Source organism: Spea bombifrons, chromosome 8 (genome assembly GCF_027358695.1).
Source record: "Spea bombifrons isolate aSpeBom1 chromosome 8, aSpeBom1.2.pri, whole genome shotgun sequence".
NCBI lineage: Eukaryota > Metazoa > Chordata > Amphibia > Anura > Pelobatidae > Spea > Spea bombifrons.
In genome coordinates, this window is record NC_071094.1 from 40528043 (window position 1) to 40549528 (window position 21486).

A 21486-nucleotide genomic window follows, 5' to 3' on the forward strand; every position below is an offset into this window, starting at 1 on the left:
ATATATATACACACATCTTTATGAATACACACATATATTTTGTATTTATATTTGAATGTATGCTGTATGGATGGATAGACAGATAGATGACAAATACATAGATTATCTGGGCTAGCAGACAGAAGCAAATTGTATTACAGGATATACAGACAGGTATTTTTTTAGGTATGTCTCATTCAATGAGACCCTCATACAGAAACATCTCCAGCACTGCAGAACACCTCATCCGCTTTATTGTATGATCACAATGCACCAGAACTGGTTCTGGAGAAAAATAAGAAATAAATCTAAAAATAAAATAAAATTCCAAATACTCAGAAGAATGGTGTTTTACTACAGACCCTTCACTTTCTCTGCCAAACCCTAGCTTAACAAATAAACAATTCTCTCCATCTTGGAACCTCCATCTTGCTGTCACCTGAATGATTTTGCTTATAAATGTATTTATTTGGAAAGTGCCAGTTCCGTTAAAGCGACAAAAACAAAATAATAGCAACAAAAATAATAAAATAATTATTATTATAAAGTGATATAAATGCATAATGGTATATAACTGAAGTGTCCAATACATGGCATGCAGAAATGAATATATCCAGCCTTCCAATAAAGAATGCTATTTTGTGAAGGTATAAAAACCATATAATTGGTGTCCCTTTAAATGTCTAATTACAGATTAACAGCCTTTTTTTTTTGCTTATCAGCTATCAATGCAAATGACAATGGGGAGAAATGATGATCTGAGAAAATACATACATATCATATATCTTCACAAATATTGTGTACAGGTTGTAGTAAGACACCTCAGACATTACAAAAAAAAAAAAAACAATAATAAAAATAAAAAATCCCAGATATTCTCCAAAAAACAAAATTGCAAATAAAACTAAGTCTATTTTAAAACAAAGTCACCTGATATATATATGTGATGTAGCCAAGGCGCAGGGAGGTGGGTTTGGAGGCACAGCTGTCTTTCTACACCAGAAAGAGCAAATTCTTTTTAAGAGTTACCAGCATGTTATCAGTTATATTGCCCAGATATGGAACTTATAGCTCCTATGTCTTATTGTTTTAAGGTATAATGTTTTTTTTTTCCGCCAATACATAAGTTAAAAAAGGAACCCTTCATTTTTTGTTCTTTAAATCCACTTATCCTCCAGTTCTGATTGACCTCTTGCTTTATAGTCAAAGCTCATGGCAAGATGAATCTGTTTTTACATTGTGAGAATAAACCTCATGTTGTTGTGGATCTCCTGGTGGGGTCATCCTTTTCTCTTTTTGTCTCCTGTTACAAAACCAGACACGTACCACTTCTTTCTCTAACTGGAGGCTGTCTGCCAAGGAGGAGATCTCTTGGGCAGCAGGTTTGGGACATTTCAAAAAGTGGGTCTCCAGCACTCCCTTTACACTCACCTCAATAGAGGTCCTTTTCTTTCTCTTTCTGCCCTGGGCAGCTATCTTGTCAATGCTGGTGGGACTACCTGTGGAGGAGTCTGCTTCTTCCAGCCACTTGTTTAACAGAGGTTTCAATTTACACATGTTCTTAAAGCTGAGTTGTAGAGCTTCAAACCTGCAGATCGTGGTCTGGGAGAAGACATTTCCATACAAAGTCCCCAGAGCCAAGCCAACATCTGCTTGGGTGAATCCAAGCTTGATCCTCCTTTGTTTGAACTGCTTGGCAAATTGTTCTAGCTCGTCTGATGTTGGGGTCTCCTCGTCGGAATGGTCCTGGCAATGGTGGGACCCCATGTCCCCATGGTCCGTGGCATCTCTAAGAACAGGGTGCAAGCTTTGCGATGTACCTGATGGAGGTGGTGGTGTGAGACCTCCATGGTCAAGCATCCCACTGACAGTGAACCCTGGCTGAGAGTAGACATTTATAGGTTGTCCACCGGAGGTGAGAGATGAGTTATGAGCTGGGCTTCCCCCCCAAGCATTGGGATGATTTGTATGGGGTGAGTGGTGGGCAACATGGGGTGACCGGTGGTGGATGATAGCCCCTAGCTGAAGGTCTTCTCTCCCTGGTTTAATATCCTGTTGGTCCAAAGGACTGGTCCCTAGGCTTGTTGACCAAGGATTACCATCACTTAAGGTGGTCACCCAGTGGTGTCCTAGAGGATGTCCGTTGCTGGGAACTCCTTGTAGGTAGTCACTTTGGAGTAGTTTCTGTGGGTTCCTGAAAGGGCTCCCTTGCTGCATGCCCGCAGAGTCTGCATGGACCAAGGAGCTGGAGCTGAGGATGCTGTAGGGATTAGAGGCAGCCGTGGCCATGCTTGCTCTGTGTATCCCCTACCAGTTATAATGTAGCAAGGGGAGAAGCATCAGCCTTTGACATGTAACAAGGCAAGGGAGCCAAATCAGCAACCGGTGTGAGAGTGGCAGCCCCTGCAGCCAATAGGAACTCCTCCTTCCCTGGCAAACTATATCTTCTGCCAATGGGCAGCCAGTAGGAGGGACTCTTCTCTCCAGCCTGGGCTTTGCAATGCAAGAGTTAAAACTGGTCGAGGAGGAAGTGAATGGAGTTTAGAAGCTTCATTGGTTCCAGCAGCCTGAGTGGCCAAAGCACTCTCCTTAACCCTTTCCTATCCCCATACCATCCCAATTATGAATGAAAACACAGTGTCAAATATGAAATAATTATGATTAATCCCCCCACATGCTAACACACACACACAGACTTCATATCTGCTCCTGGAATGATGATGTCATATTTCTCCTCCAAAATCTCTGTTTATTTTTAAACAGGAGGAAATTAAATCTAAAAGCAACAATGATATCAATATGTCCAGCGTCACAGACATCCTTTTAAAAGAAACGTTTATTATGATTTATGTCTATTTAAATATATATTAATATATACACTGATAAACCCTGCAGGGATAAAGGGATTCGTGTGTTACATTTCCATGCTGAGGACAACAGAGTAGATTCATCCCTCCTGAATTCTGCATCCAAACCTTTGGAAGTCGTTCTATCCCAGGGTTTGAGAAGTTTTTAATGTCATTTATACCCCAGATTATTTGGGCTATTTCCAGTTAATCCAGGTCAGTGTTCAAAATGCCCCAAAACTGCATGGATTGAAAAATTTCTAATATTATGAAAAAAATCTGCAAAAAAAAAATAAAATGTATAATGATATATTATGTTCATTAAAAAAAAATAAATTAAAAAAAAACATTAAACAAAAAAATCTTAATACAATCTAAATAAAAAAAATCTTTAATAAATAAAAGAAATTCGTAATAAAATAACCCGAAAAGAGCCATGCAAATTAAAGTGGAATTCCTTTATTACAATATAAAAAAAATATTCTCACGAAAGTATTTAGGATTTATAGCTCTACTGACACCCCGGATATCAGAGACAGGTTTTAGAATCCCCCCCCACCTCCCTGTTAAAAAAAAATGACCTTTCTTTTTTTTTTTTTTTTTTTTATAACAGCAAAAGTAACCTAGCTGCCTAATTATATTTGCACGTATAGAAGCTTTTCTTATTGGTTTGAAATTCCATTAAATATATTGCTGGTGCTCCCAGGTTAAGCTTGATTTAAATTTGCATACATTTTCATCTGTTTAGCAGAAATAAAAGAAGGGTAAGCAGCGACAAGGAAGTCATTAAGGCTTCAGTTTCTGTAAGAAGACAGAAGTAAAGAAAATGCAGAAAATTTTGCTGGAAACGCAGAAAAATCCCACAGAACAAAAAAAGGTGAGATGTGTAGTAATTTTACAATTTTTTTTTCAAAAAAATGTAATTTCTATGACAATGTGAGACATTCTTTAGTAGAACTAAATTTGTAAATGCTGTTCTGTTCAGAAAATGAAATATTGGTAAAAATGCCTCTATCTACATTTAAATTGATTTGATAACATAAGGTTGTTGCTGTTGACAATTATTTCATTTTGTTTTAGAATTGTGTGAAATATATAGATTTCGATTCGAATTAAGCCTTATTTACCACGATCCTTGGCTAATATGTGAAAAATAATATTTGTTTTCATTTGCATTGGTATGTTTTGTGTATTGTGTGTGTGTGTGTGTACAGGCACATATGTGTTATAATATTGTAGCATGATATTGAAATGTAAGGGAAATATGTTTGATTTGTACTAAACACTGTTTTAAAGAGGGGATATGATGCACCGGTTTGTGATGCGATCTAAAATGGTTAAATAAGAACAAATCTCCATTCATTTCTATCCCACAACCACACAGAACAGACAGAGTCATTATTGTGTGTCTAGGATCGTGGATTTTGTGTTGGATCTTTGGTTTTGAGACTTACCCCTGGATCATGGTGCAGGATGAGAGATCTTGAGAGACTGTCTGAAATTCTGGAGGCTGTATTAAATCGAGATGTCATTTCTCAATGTCTGGTGCTAGGTCGGATTTGTGTGTCTGTGTGTCTGTCTATGTGTGTGTGTCTATATGTGTGTCTGTCTATGTGTGTGTCTGTGTGTGTGTCTGTGTGTCTGTCTATGTGTGTGTGTCTATATGTGTGTCTGTCTATGTGTGTGTCTGTGTGTGTGTCTGTGTGTGTGTCTGTGTGTCTGTCTATATTTGTGTGTCTATATGTGTGTCTGTCTATGTGTGTGTGTCTATATGTGTGTCTGTCTATGTGTGTGTGTCTATTTGTGTGTCTATGTGTGTGTGTCTATATGTGTGTCTGTCTATATGTGTGTGTCTGTGTGTGTGTCTGCGTGTCTATATGTGTGTCTATGTGTATGCTTGTGTCGGTCTGTGTGTGTGTCTATGTCCACAGTTGTTGCTCCCAAAATGTGTTGCCCTTATATTATTTCTGATATTTTGTGACATTATTTGTATATACCGTATTTCTGATAGCCACGGGCAGCATGGCTGGTGCTGCACACAGATACAAGGTAATTGTGTGTTGAAAAGTTGCTTAAAGTCACAATGAGCCAACACGGGATTTCCTACTCTTTTTCTGTAAGGACTGCCTGGACTACTCCCTCTAGAATTTGGGCTAGAAATGGGGTATGCTGCTTATTTCAGGAAGACCCTCTATTTGCTATGAGACTATGGTGTCCTCACTATTTGTTGTTGTGTGATCCAAAATCTAGAATTTCCTTTCTGCACATTTACTAGTTGCTTTGTGATTTTGTTGATTTCTTTATGTTTAAGGTAGGCGGCTGTAGCTGTGAGGTTGTGTGTAGACTGGTGTAGAAGAGGCCAGTGGTTTCCATTGAATCTGTAAATTAGAGGCTTTGGGGGGATTGATGAATTATTCTATTATTCCTATCTGGAGGCTGCTGTTATGACATGTCCCAGTTGTTGGAGGGATATCTGAAGAGGGACTGGCCTCTTCCACTTTCTTCTTATAAAACTGGAGGCTGTGAGTGAGGCTCATCTACCTGTTCTGGAAAGTGAGAAACCACCAAAGCCTTTGCTCTTAAATCTACTGTTGCAGCATCTCATAATGTGAGGCTTGGTGGTCTCCTTTTCTTTATAATTTTATTTTGTATAAGGCTGTTTCTAATGTTCATGCTAATGTTTCAAGATATCCTTGTTTTTCTCTAATGCCCTAATTTCATTCTATGATATAAGAGACTGTATTTGGGACTCCATATAACTTGTTTTGGATTCCATGTATAATTGTGAGATTCACATTTTTACTTTGTATGAGTAGAAGCTGTATCTGTGACTATTATCAATTTTTAGAGGCCATGTTAGTGACTCCTTTTAGATCAAGGTCTCTTACATTAGAGGCTGTGTTAGCTTCCCTGTTACATTGGAGGTTGTGTTGCTGACTCCCCATTTGGAGGCTGTGTTGGTGTTTCATCCTTTTCCCTGTTAAATTACAGGCTATCTCACAGTGTATGTCTTCCTGCCATGTATGTTTCTGTTCCCTGCCAGATTAGAGGCTGTATTTCTGACCCTATTTGTGAGGCTCTTCTTGTGACTCCCAATCCCCCCCTGCCAGATTAGAGGCTGTGTTTATGACTCCCCATTAGAGAGGCTGTGTGTGTTACCCCTTTAGAAAAGCTGTAGTTATGACTCCCAATTTGGGAGGTTGTGTTTGTGACTCCCCATTAGAGAGACTGTAGCTATGACTCCCAGTTTGGGAGGTTGTGTTTGTGACTCCCCATTAGAGAGGCTGTCTTTGTGACTCCCCATTAGAGAGGCTGTGTTTGTAGCTCTCCCTAGTCCTTGCATTAGCCCAGGAGAGGTTTCTGTAGCCCTGCGCTGTCAGTCTAACTTCCCAAGTGTAACAGATGCGGTTTTCAAGCGGTCCTTTCTGCTGCTTTCTTTTATTCAGCCTCACATATTTCTCCCCATGATCTGGGTTTCCATAGAGAGAGGGATAAAGAGGGGACCATAGCCACAAATCCCCTGCCCTACACACAATAAAAGAGGCTTTTTTTCAATAGACGACCCCGTCTGGCCATGGGAGAAAGGATTGGAACATGGATACTGTTGCAAGAATCACTCATATTTTACATTTTTAATTTTTTGTAACCTTTTGCAAAAAGTGTCATATTTAGTAGAAGCCGCAATTCTCCTTTATCTGCAATGAAGCGGAGGGCTGGGAACATATGTGCTTTTTCCATTATTACTACAGATAAAATAATGAAGCATTTCATCATTTAAACATCTTGAGTATATCTAGCATAACCCCCCCCAAAAAAGAAGCTAAATATACATATTTTATATATGCTATTAAAATATTTCCATATTCAAATGTACTTAAATACATTCATAAAAATATTATATACATATATTATATATTTATAATTATATATATAATTATAAATAATTTTTATATATATATATAACTACAAAAAACATAAAAGACATAAATTATACAATAATGTATTCTATACGTAAATTAATACATAAACATATTAAATACATCATATATATAGACACATACACACACACACACATACATACACAAAATATGTGTATATATATATATATATGTATATATATATATATATATATATGTATATATATATATATATATATATATATATATATATATATATATATATATATATATATATATATATATATATATATATATATATATATAAAGAAAAATACACAATTCTACATGTTTACATGTTTATGCTGGCCCTGCAGATTGCATTTGCTGGTGATTGTGTGTCTTTTTGGTATTGTGTGTATTCTTTTATAATTGATAGAAAGGCTGTGCCCATTGCACAGAAAGGCTGGGGCTGATTGTGCATGTGTTAAATACAGCATGGTGCCCCCCTGTCACTCAGTGTCATGACATCTATACAGGGACCTTCACCTCCAGCACAAGTTCACTGGGATACAGGACACAAGGGGTTGAATTTGGTGGGAACAAGTGCACACAGAGAGCAGGGGATCCAGCACAATACAGAATAGCATGTGACGCCTGGCTGCAGGTCTGTGCCTGATACAATGCAATGGAGAGATGGCAGCCACTGGGGTGGAACAGCTGCTGTCAGCAGGCAGGGCTGGGACTGGGAGCAGATTCTATCTGGTGCAACCCTTGGACCCACTCAGTGCTTTGGCAGGGGCATTAACCATATCTGTCCCTCTAGGAAGCATCAGTATTACCTATAACAAAGGGGATTGAGAGGGGCACTTAGTAAGGAAAATTCCCTTCACATTTTAAGAATAAGATGACACTTTCTTTTGTATCTGTGTTCAATCAAACAGTATCTTAGAATGGAAATTGACATAACCAGATTAAAATATTGAAATACTGCGAAATAATTTCATATGGTTTAAAAAATATTGTAATTAATAGCCACAAATATGTATGGAATATAAATGTTAATAATCATCAATTAAGTTACTGTCAGATCAAACGTCATAAAATGTGAAACCAATGTTATTAATTAAATAGAATTCATTGTTTCACATTAAAACTAAGTATTCTGTTAGAGAAAAAAATGTTCCAGTAGTGCCAATATACTATATATATATTTTTTTATAATTATATATATTTATTAATTATTATTAGTAATATTATTTATAAAATTACTAATGAATGCTAAAAACAATACATATTTGTGATTATACAAATAAATTGACCAAGGACAATTAAATAAACATTTGTCTTCTTAACATGAAATACCAAAAGGCAGGATATGTTTACTGTATGTCAAAAACAATATGTTCCTGATTATCAGATGATGAATTACTCTCCCCTGGTTAGTGAGAAATAGTGAATATCTCAGGTGTTTCTTAATATCTCATGTGATACATAAGATCCTTCCAAGATTTCTTAACTTTAATAGAAGCACCTCCCTCCCCTCTAATTATCAGAATGTTAAAATAAATAACATAAACATTAAGAACTCTGAGACATTTAATTATTTAAACATATTTATTTATTAAAATATTTAAAATATTTTAAATATATTTTTCATGGATAGATCGAATTGAAACAAACACATCTTTTATATATATATTTTTACCCAGTTTAAAAAGACAACCGGTGGTATTAGGTATTACGAACCCCATGCTGTTAAGCAGACGTGAAAGCATTCTTCTTTTTGGGAAAAAAAGAAAATATCACACATCCAAGGAGGTGTATATTATAAGCCTAATTGAGGTTAAGATCTTTTGTGTGTGTTCCACGGGTCCCTTTAAACGTTTAACCCTTATTGAACCGAGAGGGCAGCAGAAAATGTCAGAAATGATTCCCCATAGTTGGTATTTTGCAAGCATATTAAAAATTCTAGATACAAACGTATTCATTATGGAATCAATATGTGAAATATATACTGCGCTGTAAAAAAAAAATAGATGGAAAAAAGTACAGAAAAAACAGAAAAAAAAATTGGAGATTTCTAAAATCACTTTTAAAAGTGAATACAAAAAAGGTAAATGTTGTAGGCGCCTCTTTTCATAAATATTTGAATGATGATGTTTTTCAGTTATATCAGCTTTTTATTGAATTAAAAAAATAAGTTTGTTTCAATCAAAAGTATAAGGGCAGATGGGGAAATATGAAATGCGCAAAATGTGATCAATTATTATGGAAACTGAATAAAAATGTATCCTTCTTTAGCAAACACTACAAATTATTAAACTGGATGAAAATACTATTTTTGGGTGAATTATTTATGCTTAAGAAAATTACAAAAATAGATAAAACTATATACGATTTGTGTCTTATTTTTCCATTTTATCCAAAATAATTGTATTTAAAAATTTAGGAAAAATTACCCGACCACCAGCTAGTAAAAAAAATAACGCCACACTGTCACCTCCAACACTTATTGCCACTCCACCACAGTTAACTGAACAGTAATTAATTAGTGTTAGTGTAACTATGACGTCATTAAACCTTCTATGTCCTCTAATTAAGTGTTTACAGTGACCCAATATTAACTTTATATACTTCTATCCGTAAAACAGGCATAACCCATAACTTAATACACAGTATAAGGATCTGCCGCTAAACTTGTATTACCGAATTATATCTATAGCAAACCCTGCACCTGTATTACCTATAGTGTACCCAGAGTATAAATACACAGAGTAAAAAAACATAAAAAAAACATTAACACAACGTACACAACGGGCATTAAATTTGTATTATCGATAAAACAATATGGGGAGATGCCCCTAACCCTGTATTGTCAAATAACTATACATTGATACCATTTAATCCAATAACTATACAAGTCTACCTCTTTACCTGTATTACCCGATAAACACACAGTGATACCCCTTAACCTGTATTAGTAAAAACACATACAGTGATATCTCTTAACCTGTAATACCTGTTAGTCAAACTGGGATAACCCTTAACCCTATGTATTAACTAAGATCCATACAGTGGTACCCCTTAACATGTATTACCCAGTAACCATACAGTGGTACTCCTTTACCTGTTTAACCCATAAAATAATACAGCATAAACTTGCACCCATTACCCTGTGTTACCCACTAATCATACAGTGATACCCTTGCCTCTGTGTTACCCCATAACCAAACAGTATATGGACCTACTTCTAACCTTTACCCCAACATAAAGAGTTAGCTCTATTATTTATTACCCCATAATTTTACCCTATATGCAGATATACCTGTAAATGCATTACCCCTCAGGGAATTTAATAAAAGATCTGACATCCTGCCCCCTTTTAGTTGTTTTGGCCCCATGTAATGCCTTATTGCCCTGTTCTTTTAATATCTCCTGTATAGTGAACATATCTTATTGAACATTCTGTTCTATCCTCAATGCATCATGTTCTGTGTATGCTATTTCTCCTTCAGTTCTGGACACCCAGGGGTTAATGAATGACTGGCTGGGGTCTGTATGGCCACTGTGCTTAATTGACTGTAGGGGGATACACTGTGGGGGATGGATATGTATTTAACACCCACTGCTAATGTTCCCTCACTGCTCTTCCTTAAGAATATAAATAGCAAAATATAAATAACGTGTCTGATGATTAAAAAAAGAAAGTTTTCTTGTCGTATCATTCAGTATTTTATCACCCAAACTGACCCAAATCCTGCACTTTTTAGAGCAGAATTAACAGGTGCTATTAGAGTCCTTCTGCAATGGACTGCAACTCCCATGGTGTTCTGAGAGCTAGGGGACCGCCTGAGCATCATGGGAGTTGCACTCCCCTGCAATTAGGATACCAGAGAAACTCATGGAACAAATCCCATCACTCTCACATTTTCTACAATATAAATACAACCACAGAATCAGGATTGTTACATTTTTCCTCACTGTCCCAGTTACTTCTAATTCATCTCCTAGATCGCTTTGCTCTGGATTCTAAATCCCAAGTTTATAGCCAAATTCTCATTAACCCATCGAGTGCCAGATGAGTGAGTCACTGCAATTAAATATATTTGTAGAAGGATCTCAGTCCAGTTGTTAACTTGTGCTTTGATTTCTGAATCTATGAAATAATATGGGAGAAGTCACCTGGAAAAATCACCAAGTCCTGTGCAATAATTCTGCCATCATACATACATTATATTTTTAAATATGTATTTCTATCTATCTATCTATCTATCTATCTATCTATCTATCTATCTATCTATCTATCTATCTATCTATCTCTATTCATTGCACACTGGCAGTTATTAATATTATTATAATTTATTAATACAGCTAGTAATAATAAGCCACATTGAAACACACAATGGTTAAATATAATATTTCCTAATTATCGTGCAAAAAGATCCTTTCACCCTCAAAGAGGATTCCTGTAAGTGGCATCCACCAGATAAAGCTACATTCTTACCAGGACATGAAACTTTTCATTCCAAACTATTATTATTATTATTATTATTATTATTATTATTATTATTATTATTATTATTATTATTATTATTATACAAATGCTGTTTCTAATATTTTAAAAAAGCCACCACCTGTGGCATTGAAATATTATTTATTAATAATCCATCATATTAGGTTTAGGTAACCCTTTCAGTACCAGATGCCGGTTCCCTTGGTTTTTAATTTTTTTTTTACCATTAAATGCACAAGTAAATAAGATATCAATTGGCTTTAAATACTTTTAAAATGTTGTGTTTAAACTAAAACATAAGGGAAAAGAAACCTGTCATATCAGTATTTTTAACAGGTCAGTAACACACTCACACTTAAAGAGCTTAGAACCACTTTTTTATTCTCAGGAAGGGCCAGATTAACTATATAGGCAAACATAAGCTTAACATTGGAAACATGTTAAGTAGTAAATGCTGATTTCTTGCCTGATATAGTATTATTATTATTATTATTATTATTACAGTGTACAGAGCAGTATCCTGGGTAAGGTGTAATAATAAACTAGTGTGCAAATGTTGTAGGCATGCCCCCAAATCTGGAACAACTTATATCATGCTCAGAAACCATCCATATGGTATGTGATCAGAGCAGCTGATGCACCTGAGGTTTCCTATGACTGGGGTAGATTTAACCCCAGATGCTGTGTGCTGGGGACCCCCTGCTTAAAGTGGTCTTAGAGAATACAGTTTTCAGCACTCTGTCTCCAAGTAGATCTCTATGGGTCAGTGTGTAAGAGTAATATGAATACTTATACATTTATATAGCACCGTCATATGCAGCAGTGCTGTACAATGGGATAAATCTATTGCTAGTTTTAGATTATGGTATATATTTGTTATTTGCTATATAATATTATTTGTCATATTAAGTGTACTCCATGCTTTCCATCTGGCAGTAAAGTACATGGGAGGCACAGGCAGTGGAGCAGGAGCTTTAATGGGTTGACAGGCCTCGCAGGTCTCTGGCTGGGAGGAGGTGTACCAGAACCTCACTGTGTGGCACAGCCCGGCTTATTATCCTCTTTAACCATTTAGTTAAACACTTGACCCTCAATGCATAATATTTTTTTTTTAAATGTGCTGAAACCCATATGTTTTATTTATTTTTTCTAAAACTCCCTCACCAGTAGACTCGCCACGGGGGGCACAGCCTGACTTTCTTCCAATTTCTTTCATATTTATATTTTGTCAACGAGTTGCAGCCATTAACCCCTCACATCCCAGAGTACTGCCTTCCAACTATCATCTCTATTTCCATTTCTGTAAGGAATGGAGGCTATTGCTGGACCGAACAAGACCGCTTATGAAATATTTTGTGCCGCACTTATCACGCTATACAATAAATGTACAATAGGCGATGTATGGAGGAGCCATTTTTATGTTCATAAAAGACATAAGCATGGTTCGCTACTGAGACCTGGTGCCATCAAGGGTTTCCAGCGTGTACCTGATGCAGAATGGGCATTTGGGGCAAACTCAGTATTCAAATGCTGTAAATATATGCATCTTTTCAGAAAACCTTCCGGCTAATAACATAAATATCGGCAGTTGAAAAACGATACATTTTTCTTGAATACCCGATTGCCACCCCGTAAATAAATAGCTTCTCCTTAGTATCTATATATGCCAAAGCTGTCATATAAGAAATAATTCTACACGCATATAATATGTATATATATATATATATATGTATATATATATATAAATATATATCATGCTGATTCCCTCCCATGTATTTGATCATTTCTCCAAGTCCCTTGGCTAAACCAATCTCTTTTTTATGCGCAGGATAAAAAGAGAAGAACTTCAAAGCAGGTTCAGGTAATTAAGAGCTGAGGGGGATATAATTTAAACCATAGGCCTCGCTTTGCACCCAGGTCTGCTTTCAGAGCCAGCCGGCAAGGGAGGATCTATTCCCTGCTGCATCCAAATCTGCTTCCTCTGAACAGCTCCGCCGGGCCTCCAGTTATCACATCTGCATTTCAAACACCCCGTCTCTGGCATTAATTATTAATTAGCCTTCAGTCACCCCAGAGGCTTTAAGTTCCAGCCTGCGCATACTTATTCATTGACCTCTATCTTAGTTTTTGTTGGAAGACCCCCCCCTCCCCGCTGCCGCTAGAATGTGTAATAATTTCCTTTCTCTCCGAATCTCACACCAGAGACCGGGGTACAGCGACGGATTCCGTGCCCAGAAACGGATAACCTTTACCGACAATGGATTTCTATTAACCTGCAGAAGTTTTATCCGTCAGGAAACGCAGCGACTTCATTAAAACGAGCCCAAATGGCGTCGAAGTTACTGTTGCCTAATCAAGCGCGGCTAAGGTCGCAATCGGTTAATTTGTGCACAGGAAACTGTCACTGGTCACTGCAAGTCAGGTTAAGCGGACCAGCTCAGGAGAACAAACGTCTCGGGGAAAAGTCACAAAACCCCCCCCGGAAAACAAAAAAAAATAACTAACTAGAACAAATGAGGTGTGTACGGTTCCGGTATAATCATTCCGAATTTGGGTTTATTCATCAAGTCCATCTAGATTGTAAGCTCCTTTGAACAGTGGCCTCCTTGCCTTTTGTAAATACAAATTGTTATGTGATCTACACAATTCTATTTACCCGTTATACAGCACTACAGTATACGATGGCGCTATATAAATCAATAAATAATAATACGTTTATTTAGTGTGGGGGGGCCGTTCGGATGTTTTTTTTTTGGCCAAAATTTGATCAATAACAAAAGGAAAAGAACTGTAACCAAAAAATAAAAGAAACACGCTAAGAATCAACTTGAAGGAAAGTGCTTGTAGTGTTCTGACACTTTCGCTCCCCGAAGTATCTGCTGCTTGTGAATATTCACCATCCGGCTGGACGAAATGGAAAATGTCACTTGGTTTATCCACCGTTTTGCTGAAAATGGAAAATATTTGCTGGGTTTTGTCCAAGTGGAGTCTCCCTTATCTGTAAAGTTTACAGGAACTTTACAAAAATGTTACGACTTATTTATTCTTCTTAAGAAAAGGTCCCAAAGAACCTACAGCTTCCACACATCATAAAAAGGGCTATTTTTTTCCATTTAAGTTCTTTGTGTCGATCTATAATCATTTTTTAAATAACTATTTTAAATATTATATAACCCAAGGCCAGAGGGATTCAGTAGCCTCTAACCGGAGTCTAATTAGAGGTTATGGTCTCAGATTAAGATTACATGATGACCACATTGTGGAGTTACAAAGATGGACATATGGAACCTATCAGTGGGGCTTATTGGAACCTGTCTGCCACTTCTACTTGGTACAATTATGCGACCTCACAAGTATTCACATGTGACACACTCACAATGATGTCATAAATGAGAAATGTCACCATTACAGCACGTTAGGTAATTTAAGCACATTTTATGTTTAGATTTCGATGGTCTTTTTTTCTTACAAACCAAGAAAGGACCCAAACAAGTCCACATCAAGGTTCTGCTGTAACGTGAGCGCGTTTTATTTTGAGATCCTCATCATCTGGGGACTCACGGAGGTTTTTAAATACAGTCGCAGGTTTTCGGCAGATGGTAAAGTAAGACTCCAAGGAGATTCTTCGAAGGGAACTAGGAGGACAAGAATTACAAACATCAGCAGATGGATACCAAGTTTCCAAGAACTTAAAGTAAATCTGTTCCATTTCCCAAATCCTAGTGTAGGGTTTAATACACTAAACTAACTTTACTTAATGATGTTTACAGATTTACACACAATAAATGTTTATTATAAGGCCACCTTATTTGTATACAATGGAAGCGGCCATCTTAACTTCCATTAAAGTATTATTATTTGTTTTATATTAGTATTAGTATAATTATAAATTTATTTTCAGCATCCGTATGACAGTTGAAAAACCCCCCATTCATTTATTTTTAATATAAGATAAAACTTTACGTTAAAAAGTGTCAAGGATACGCAGGTGAAAACCTTCTAATCCAGCCTTAAAGTGTGTTGGATATTATAATTTTTTTTTTATTATTATTTTTTTATTTTTATATTTTTTTCAGTTATGTTTTCCTGAACCATTTTTTACTCCAGGTGTTCAAAATATTTTTTTTTTTACTGAAGGAACCTCTGTCCCGTCCTTGTTGCTGGATTCCTTACGGCGTAATAGCTGAGGTTAAAATGTCGCTAATAATAAGTAACACATTACTTTACATTTAGATGCCGGTTAGTCGCGTAGGGCCGGGAAGGCATGATTGAAACCCTGATAGAAACTCAGTTACAAAGGTCGTGTAATCCGCTACCTGCTTTCTCACCGAAAGGCGACGATTTAAAGGGTGAAGCTCACCTTCGTAGGTTTTAACGGAAACTAAGTCAATTTCTTAAACCACCTGTAAGCCGTGCAATAAATTTAAGGAGTGGAAAATTAATCCGGATGCTGAGACCAGGAGAAGGACATTCTCACGTAATAAAAGAGAGGTCCGCACACGGAAAAGATATCAAAGTGAAACATTACGGGTATATATATATATATATATATATATATATATATACCCAACCACTGGCCAAGATATTCAGGAACGTAGTCAAGAAGTAGCTAAGCATAAGAAGAGTTATATTTCAACATTTCAGGGCGCCAGATCTCGATGGAATAAATCCAGCACCCGTGTTATTCATATAAGCTGTTGTTCTAAAACATACATATTTTGACCTATACATTATTTGGTGTACTATAAAATGATCTATAAAATGAATATAATACATAGTGATATGCATGTTTTGTCTCTGTTATGTTCGTCCGAGCCCCTCGGGACAAACCTCTCATACTACCTTAAGGTGAGAAATAGAAGACCTCGGTCTTAATGACGCAGAAGGACCATGCGACTAATGGAGGTCTATGGGAAAAGGAACTTTATTAGCATAAGCAGGACTTCATCAGCACTGGCGTATTTATTGCAACATTGGCAAAGTCTGCAAAGAAAGAAAAGTTTTATTTATAAGAAGAAAACACTTTTGTTCAGCGCTATACTGCATGACACTGTATTCAATACTCAGAGGATACAAATTATTTGAGGCTTTCCCTTTAAAACCCCATTTTTTAAGAAAAAATGTCTACGCGAGGGTGTATGCAAAAAATGACAAAATGGGGAGCATATTTTGAATGACACTATATATATATATATATATATATATATATAGTAATTTAGTTTTTCTCTCTCTCTCTCCAGTACTGCCACATTGGGGTAGAATAATTAATGTTTAGTAAATGAATCTTCACATAATAAGATTTTTTTACGGCTTTAACATTGTGTTTCAAATTACTATTTGTTTAAAACAAACTCAGTATTGCTCTGTCCGAGCAGAGGGCCTTCAGTAGCAGCGAGAAAGAAAAAAACACCTGCAAAAAGTCATTTTTTTACCATTAAAAATTTGACACAGCCGTAACGTACAAAATATACATGACTTTGTATTGTATGCTTTTTAATTCTGTAGTTATTCACTAAAATTGTTGGGAGAATAGTGATTTTTAGAGCTCTTATGTGCATTAAAAGAGCATAATAACCCATAGCATGAAATACTTTTTTACCCGCAATTTTTTTTTTTTATCTGATTGGCTATTTATTTACGAATTTGCCCCGGCCTAATTTTGTAGACGTGATGACTGCCCTGGCCTTTTCTTTAGCTTGGTTCATTTATTTTTTAAATCACAGCTTTGAATGGGGGCTCGTCATGACTAACTGGCGGCTCTTTTAATAACTGCAGGGTTTCGCTTCAAGTAAATAGCTCAAAGATCTTAAAGATTATGGAGGGAAAAAAAACTCTATTTTTATAAAGTGTCGCTAATTATGCCCGTGAAATTACTGAACTCCTCCACCCCCACTTTTTATAAACGTTCTGAGCGGGGGTGAAGTGGCGCCATCCAGGGCCCCAGTGCAAAAGTATGTTGTGAGCCCCCTATTAGACGCTCAACAAAAAAACACTCAGCGCCAGGACTAGGGATGACTTCGGCCCTGACAGAAGGTGAAGCTGGTGTGGCCGTGAGCGTACTTGTGGTCTCCGGCTCACTACAGGGAAAGTCCGAGTCGCGAGAGCGGCGTTGTATAGTGCCCCATTCCCCCCGTTAACAATGGCGCGTCCCTCAACATCAGCGGGATCTCCTACACTCATCACGCAAGGGGGGGGGCTCTGGGTACCCAGAGGTGGGAAGGTCCGAAGCGGAAGGTTCAGCTAAAAATGCCTTCAAGCTTTCCATTATCCTAGTACCCAGTTTGTACCCTACCATGGCCAGCTCAGCCAGCTCTAGTGAGGGTAGCCGGGCCGCAGTAGGTAAATGGCATTTTGTGTATTGTTTTAGTGAATATTGTATTTGGAATCATCTTCCTGAGCCTCCGTATCTCTATATGGCATCTTTATAGGGGGACCTGTCCTTGGTCGGCCCCTGGGAGTAAAAATACAACAAAAACAGTACCTCCATGTGCCTCATTTTACACACAGCGGAGGAAGCAGAGATATTTTATTCTCCTGTCTTCCAAAAGATTTTCTCTCTCGTTTGTCTGTCCTGTCGCCATATTTGTGTTTACAAAGTCAAAATATGGGGCTTAACTGTCAAAGGTCTGAAAGAACCAAGGAAAAAATATTGTTCTCCTTGCACATAAACCCTGCGCTGTATACAGTAATAACCCCCCCCAGCGCTGTATACAGTAATAACCCCCAGCGCTGTATACAGTAATAACCCCCCAGTGCTGTATACAGTAATATAACCCCCCAGCACTGTATACAGTAATAACCCCCAGCACTGTATACAGTAATAACCCCCAGCGCTGTATACAGTAATAACCCCCCAGCGCTGTATACAGTAATAACCCCCAGCACTGTATACAGTAATAACCCCCCAGCGCTGTATACAGTAATACCCCCCCAGCGCTGTATACAGTAATATTATACCCCCCCAGCGCTGTATACAGTAATAACCCCCAGTGCTGTATACAGTAATATAACCCCCCAGCACTGTATACAGTAATAACCCCCCAGCGCTGTATACAGTAATACCCCCCCCAGCGCTGTATACAGTAATATTATACCCCCCCAGCGCTGTATACAGTAATAACCCCCAGTGCTGTATACAGTATTATAACCCCCCAGCGCTGTATACAGTAATAACCCCCAGTGCTGTATACAGTAATATAACCCCCCAGCACTGTATACAGTAATAACCCCCAGCACTGTATACAGTAATAACCCCCAGCGCTGTATACAGTAGTAACCCCCAGCGCTGTTTACTTTAATATAGGCGGGCATTGACAGACCCCTGGTTTTATCTCATTTTAACTCCCTTTATCTGCAGACCTGGAGGCCGCCATTGTTGTCGGTCATGCGATATTTTGGGTGACTTTCCCTGCTCAGTCATCACACCGGGCTGATTCTTTATGACAATGCTAATGAAGTCTGTTCCTCCATAGACTTTCATTAGTATCTGACTGTGTTACTAAGACTGAGCCATTCTATTGTTTCTCAAAGGCAGCATGATAAGGTATTTGTTTAAATGATGCTTAATTTGAATACGTGGATAATTAATGCTATTACGTTAAACTCTCCTTAATAAAATGCATAGCTATTGGTCAATAACCATCACTTTTATATCGTTGTAGGTCCTGGTGGACAAATGATTACTGAAGAAACGTCACAGCTATCGATGATGTTGGAATATCCATCACAGGCATTTGGAAATGTACTATGAAAGATTATAACAAAATAGCTCAGGTTTGAGAATTAAGCGATGATACCAGAGCAGTAGACCCAATCCAGCAAGAAGAGGTCCTGGTTTGATGAAGGAGCGCACACGCACACGCACACGCACACGCACACGCACACGCACACGCACACGCACACGCACACATTCTAACACATCCTTCTGACATTCAGAAGGCTTACTATTTTATGGACAGGGCAAGGAATGACTTCTTATACCCAATAAAATACACAATGTGGCAATACTTTCATTTTTAATTAGATTTTATGGTAAATAGTAATACATCAAAACTAAACGTTTTAAATACTTTTTGGGTAATGCAGGCGTATTACATTTATACACAACCAGGCCTGGACTGGCCATCTGTCACACCAGCAAATGCTTATTGTCTATCCTTTTTCATGCCTCGGAGCTCTAAAGAACATATTGCTTAGTAGATGATATATCTCCTATGGGTGATATGGATAGAAGGGATGAGGGCCATGAACCTTAAGGGGTTCCCATTCAAAGGGAAAATGTGAGCGGCCCAGCAGAAAGAATGGTTCTAATCCTCTTTTCCAAGACCATTGATGATGGCGCACTCCTTAAGTATGTTCTGTATCAACCCGTGACAGTCCATGGCTGTGTTACTAACAAACGGCAGACAAATTAGACACCAAAGAAACTCAACAGTACAGTCTGTCTACTTACCAACAATACCCTACACTGTGGGTCAACAATACACTCTAACTCTCCAGAAACATAGTGACATCTGGCCAGACTCCATGCCCTACCTAGGCACCCAGTGTGATGAGCTGGCAGAGATGCTACCAATGGGTTTTCTTAAATGTTAGGGGAGCAGCCAACGCAGGAGAGGGGTTCAAGGGAACCTCAGACCTAATCTACACTTGGACATGTGAATGGCCTACACCGACAAGTCCTTTCTGTAGAAAGCTCCTGGTTATTTTACACTTGGGCTGTTGTATGGTGATGAGGGGGAACGACACATCTACGTGGGTAACCAAATATATCAGCCTTTAATAAATCAATTCCTAAAAGGAACTTTATATATCAAGCTAGTATGCCTCGGTAATGAACAAATTCCATGATATTACACCTTATAATGGTACAGAGTAATGGCTACTTATTATCTTGCATGATAGAAGGTATCATAATTTGTGTTGAAGGGAGCATGACAATTCCAATTTTTTGAATTGGTTGGGTGAACCTGCAGCTAGTTTGATTATCATTATCATAAAAAAAAAAAAAACAATCCTTTGGCAGTGGAATAAACCGCATCCAAAAATGCCAAATGTGTGGTTTTGTAATTAAAATTGAAGTTATTTTTTGTTAAATTATTTAGAATTCGGTGTAAAAGTCCAAAGAAGGAACATTCAATTTTTTTTTTTTTTATCGTCTACATGTTTTTTTTGGATGTGTAGAATCTCAATATTTTGTCTTGCAATTAAAAAGCGAGCAATCCCAGTGCTAAATACATCTTGTGCGGCTAGAATTTGAAGGCAGCCATCATTCACGGAAAGGGCAATGCTTCTGCCTGGAAGGGTTTATTTCCTGTGAACCACAGATAATGGCTTTGTTGAATGCACAAATAACTCTCTCGCTAAGCCGCCTGCTGGATACACCCCACTCTCCACCATAATCTCAAACATGCCCTCTGTCTGTAACCCCACATATTGAACGTGCTGTGAATAAAGCCGCGGAAAATGGCAACAGATGAGGAATTAAAACTCAACAGAAAAAATAAAAATGAATGAGTGAATGAATGAATATGCATTCAATGCCAAAATAACAAATTGCTTATAATCTCCATAATAGCGTATATATACACTATAATATACAATAATAATTATTATTATACATATATCATTTCAAAATATGGGATACGTCATGGACTGGATACTGAAAAAAATGATAAAGAATGAGCTGCAAATATTAGAAAGACAAAGCATTTTGTTTTTCTTGTGTTTCCTTTAATTTATGTTGATCATATAATGAGTATTACTTATAACAAGTACTGCTTGTAATGTACCGGGTAACTCTGACTGTTTATCAGAAGGCAAGATCTTGCTTAATTAAGATGCTAAAGCTACTCTTATCCATCTTACATTAGAACACGGTTCTTTTTATTCTCTGTTACATTCTGACAATATCACCTACCATCCCCACCCCCCACCCATAAAGCATATTGTACATTCTCTATTAATCCTGCATTTCTGAGATGGTATCGGGGACACGATGGGTTTCCACAGAAATTAATTTGTCCAGACAACAGGGCTTAAAGATCGGAGCCCAGTGATCACTTGGCGAATTCCCTTTAAAATGAGCACAATAGCAGAAAGAAGACCACGGAGGAGGAATCCAGGAAAGGTAACAGTAACTGGCCACGAGACAGAGCAGGTGGAATAGAATGATGGAGTGGGATGTCATTGTCCTGGATACTGCTTGGATACTGGATTATTTTGCCCATCATAGGCAAATGAAAATTGG

General features: G+C 37.5%; 1 protein-coding gene and 1 long non-coding RNA gene across 2 annotated transcripts; one reads left to right on the top strand and one right to left on the bottom strand.

Moving 5' to 3' along the window:
• Nucleotides 1-870: 870 nt before the first annotated feature.
• POU3F4 (POU class 3 homeobox 4) lies at nucleotides 871-2300 on the bottom strand. Its single transcript, XM_053473627.1, has one exon. It carries the CDS (start codon nucleotides 2266-2268, stop codon nucleotides 1183-1185), a length of 1086 nt encoding a protein of 361 aa, XP_053329602.1. The 5' UTR covers nucleotides 2269-2300; the 3' UTR covers nucleotides 871-1182.
• A 1320-nt stretch (nucleotides 2301-3620) lies between these two features.
• LOC128503664 (uncharacterized) lies at nucleotides 3621-19243 on the top strand. The gene is made up of 2 exons (XR_008355276.1): nucleotides 3621-3702; nucleotides 18899-19243. It is a non-coding gene; the product is annotated as an uncharacterized LOC128503664 (long non-coding RNA).
• The last annotated feature ends 2243 nt before the right edge of the window (nucleotides 19244-21486 follow it).